This window comes from Oryzias melastigma, unplaced genomic scaffold (assembly GCF_002922805.2).
Source record: "Oryzias melastigma strain HK-1 unplaced genomic scaffold, ASM292280v2 sc00240, whole genome shotgun sequence".
Lineage (NCBI taxonomy): Eukaryota > Metazoa > Chordata > Actinopteri > Beloniformes > Adrianichthyidae > Oryzias > Oryzias melastigma.
Genome location: NW_023416887.1, coordinates 372,150 through 374,852, shown reverse-complemented (window position 1 = coordinate 374,852; position 2,703 = coordinate 372,150). Strand labels below are relative to the sequence as shown.

Sequence of the window (2,703 nt, the reverse complement as noted above, 5' to 3'; positions counted from 1 at the left end):
CATTGGATGAGCTCCAGCATTCCTGTGACATCTGATGGGACCAAAGTGGGTTTAGAGAAAGAATGGATAGATGTCTTAGACCAGTATTTCCCAACTCTTGTCCTCGGGGACCACTGTCCTGCATTGTCCTGCTCTAACACACCTGCTGGTGTTGACTGTCATCAGAGACCCGATGAGCTGAATCAGATGTGCATAAGCAGGGCAACATGGAAAACCTGAAAAAGTGTTCTCAGAAAACCAGGGTTGGGAAACACTGTAATTCTGGTTCACACCGAATGCGATTCACAAGACAAATTCGCGTGCCCCGCCCCTTTTGCTGCGTGGCGAATTCGCTGCTCGCTGTCTGTCAAAAAAGTGTTTTGAGCTTGATGCTGCAGCTGCGCGTTGGAGGATCAACCAGCTGATGTTATTAGCCTGAGCGCTAAATGGATCAGTGTCTGTGTTATCTAACTTTCAGTGAATGAAAGACATGAAAACATTGATGATCATGTCTCTATGTCTGGGCTTTTGAGATTATTCAAATGTTTTCCCGGGGGCTTCACTCTCACTCTGGAGACTGTGTTTTCTATGACAGCCGCTTCTGTGGTGTTTCTGTCTCTGACTGAGTTTGAAGGCTCAATGCCTCGCAGTAACCCGAGAAGGGAAAAATAAAAGCAAACACACAAAAAATAAAAAAAATAGGGGGCCTATTTCAATCATTGTTTCAATTAAATTTAAGAAAAATATCTCAAAGTCCAGAAGGTCCAAGGAGACACCCCCTCACCATGAGGCGGCTCTCCCTCTGCGGGCATATATTGAGGGAGCTCTGCCGGTTCCCAGAAGGCTGGCAGCAGCCAATGAGCCGCCAATGACCAATGGAGGATGAAGCTCTGGAAACCCCATGGCCTCAGCGGATTAAGAAAATAGTTCATGACAAAAACACTTGCATTGTATTAGTATTCTACCCGTTGTTCGAGTCACTGAAAACGTCACGTGCCCAAATCTGAGTTCCTGATTGGCTGACGCAACGCAGCGACCTGTCCAAATTTAGATATTTGAGCTCTGGCCGCGCCGCATTGTTTCCAGACCGCTGCACTCGTTGCTCAGATCCCACCGCAGGACTTCAGATCGCCTCAATTCATTTCTGTGCCATTGACTTAAGACTGAAACTGGCTTTAGGAAGTATCTCCTCCTGAACCAGATATTTCTGCCTTTACTTTTCTGCAGTATGACTTTTATGGATGGATGCCAAACGGCCCCTCCACCATGCAGGAGCCCCCACCCACCAAGAAGGGAGAGGTGACCAAGGCCAGAATCATGGGAGCACTGCCTGACGCTCGAACCACAGCTTTCAACATGGGGACAGTTTGGGCCCTCAGCACACCTCCCAGTGATGCTGTAAGTCATGTGAACCTCATGCTACAAAAGTTTCTCAGTTCTGTGAAGAGACTTTTTCTTCAAGTCAGACAAATGTTTGGGTTCCTTTTGACACAGAGCTGGTTTTGTCATTTCAGAAATTTCTTCCAGACTTCAAGGAGGAATATTTCACAGAGGACGGTCCTTGTGAGGAAATCCAAACGTTCAAATCCCAGCTCCAAGATTTGAGCAATAACATCACAAAGAGGAACAAGACCATAGAGCTGCCGTACACTTACCTGGATCCAGCGTGTGTGGAGTGGAGTGTGGATATATAGAGTGCAGGCCACTGCAGGAGACCAACACTCCTTCAGCTTAATGATTTCAGCGTTTTCTTTAAAAAACAACTAAAAACATCTTTTTAAAATAGCTTTTTCTTAATTCTGTTTTTATATTCTGTGTTTTACTGTGAAACACTGTGATTTTTATCTTGAAAGGGGCTATATAAATAAAGATTATTATTATTATTTGCTTCCTAGGAGAATTTAATTATTTTTTTCTGCTTTCTTTATAATCACACATGTTTGAGACAGAAATTAATGGTGGTGTTTCTTTGCAGAATTACTTTGTTCTTCTGTGTGTGATTGCTGTTCATCTATTTGATGTGTTAAATCAAAACTGCAAATCATCTGTAATGTTAATCCTTTAACAGTTTATTCTCTTAAAAATCAAACTTTATCTTTCTTAACCTCTTGAAGCAACAATAAATAAGCCGTCTAAACAAAGTTCTTGTGCGTACTTCTTTGAGCTCCATAAAAGCCTGACGAGACCGTGAAGAACCGACAACTAAAGTTGTTTGGGGTGGCGAAGGGGACCAAGAGGTCTGAGTGGGGTGACAAGAGGATGGCAAAGGGGAAGGAGTTGACATGACTAAACACATGATCCTGGTTTTATGTTCTAATAATTCCTGTAGCATGGCATGTTTAGAGGTGCACAGTGATTAGCAATCGTGCCTCACAAGGAAGGCTCAAGATCGCTGGGACCTTTCTGTGTGGAGTTTGCATGTTCTTCTTGCGCATCATAAATCTTTGTTGGTAAGTAATTGGTGTTTTTCACATAACTTATGTGGTGGAGTATTTCTGAATCTGAAGAAAAGAATCAAATCTTAACAGTATATATAAAGTTTTATTGAGTAGTAAAGAAATTCAGGAATTGCACGCCGATCAGACGTGTAGAGAAGTCTCGCTAAATTACAGTCCTGAACGATGACCGATAAGGCTTCTTACGCCGGAGTCACACAGGACGCGATAGCGCCGCGCAGCGGCGCGGAGCGGAGAGCGCGCCGCTTCGCGGCGCTCTATTGGTCAC

At 43.9% G+C, this 2,703-nt stretch overlaps 1 protein-coding gene across 4 annotated transcripts in view; it reads left to right on the top strand.

Annotated features, from left to right (window-relative positions):
- LOC112141401 (polyunsaturated fatty acid lipoxygenase ALOX8) overlaps positions 1 to 2,703 on the top strand; it is a 21,312-nt gene that overhangs the window by 18,191 nt on the left and 418 nt on the right. For 3 of the 4 annotated variants that reach the window (XM_036210785.1, XM_036210784.1, XM_036210786.1), the window contains 2 exons: positions 1,207 to 1,377; positions 1,494 to 2,120. In XM_036210785.1, the coding sequence (XP_036066678.1) occupies positions 1,207 to 1,377; positions 1,494 to 1,673 (351 nt within the window). In that variant the 3' untranslated portion in view covers positions 1,674 to 2,120. Of the gene's footprint in view, positions 1 to 1,206; positions 1,378 to 1,493; positions 2,121 to 2,703 lie in introns of those variants that run through there. The other variant, XM_036210783.1, reaches the window with a different exon arrangement.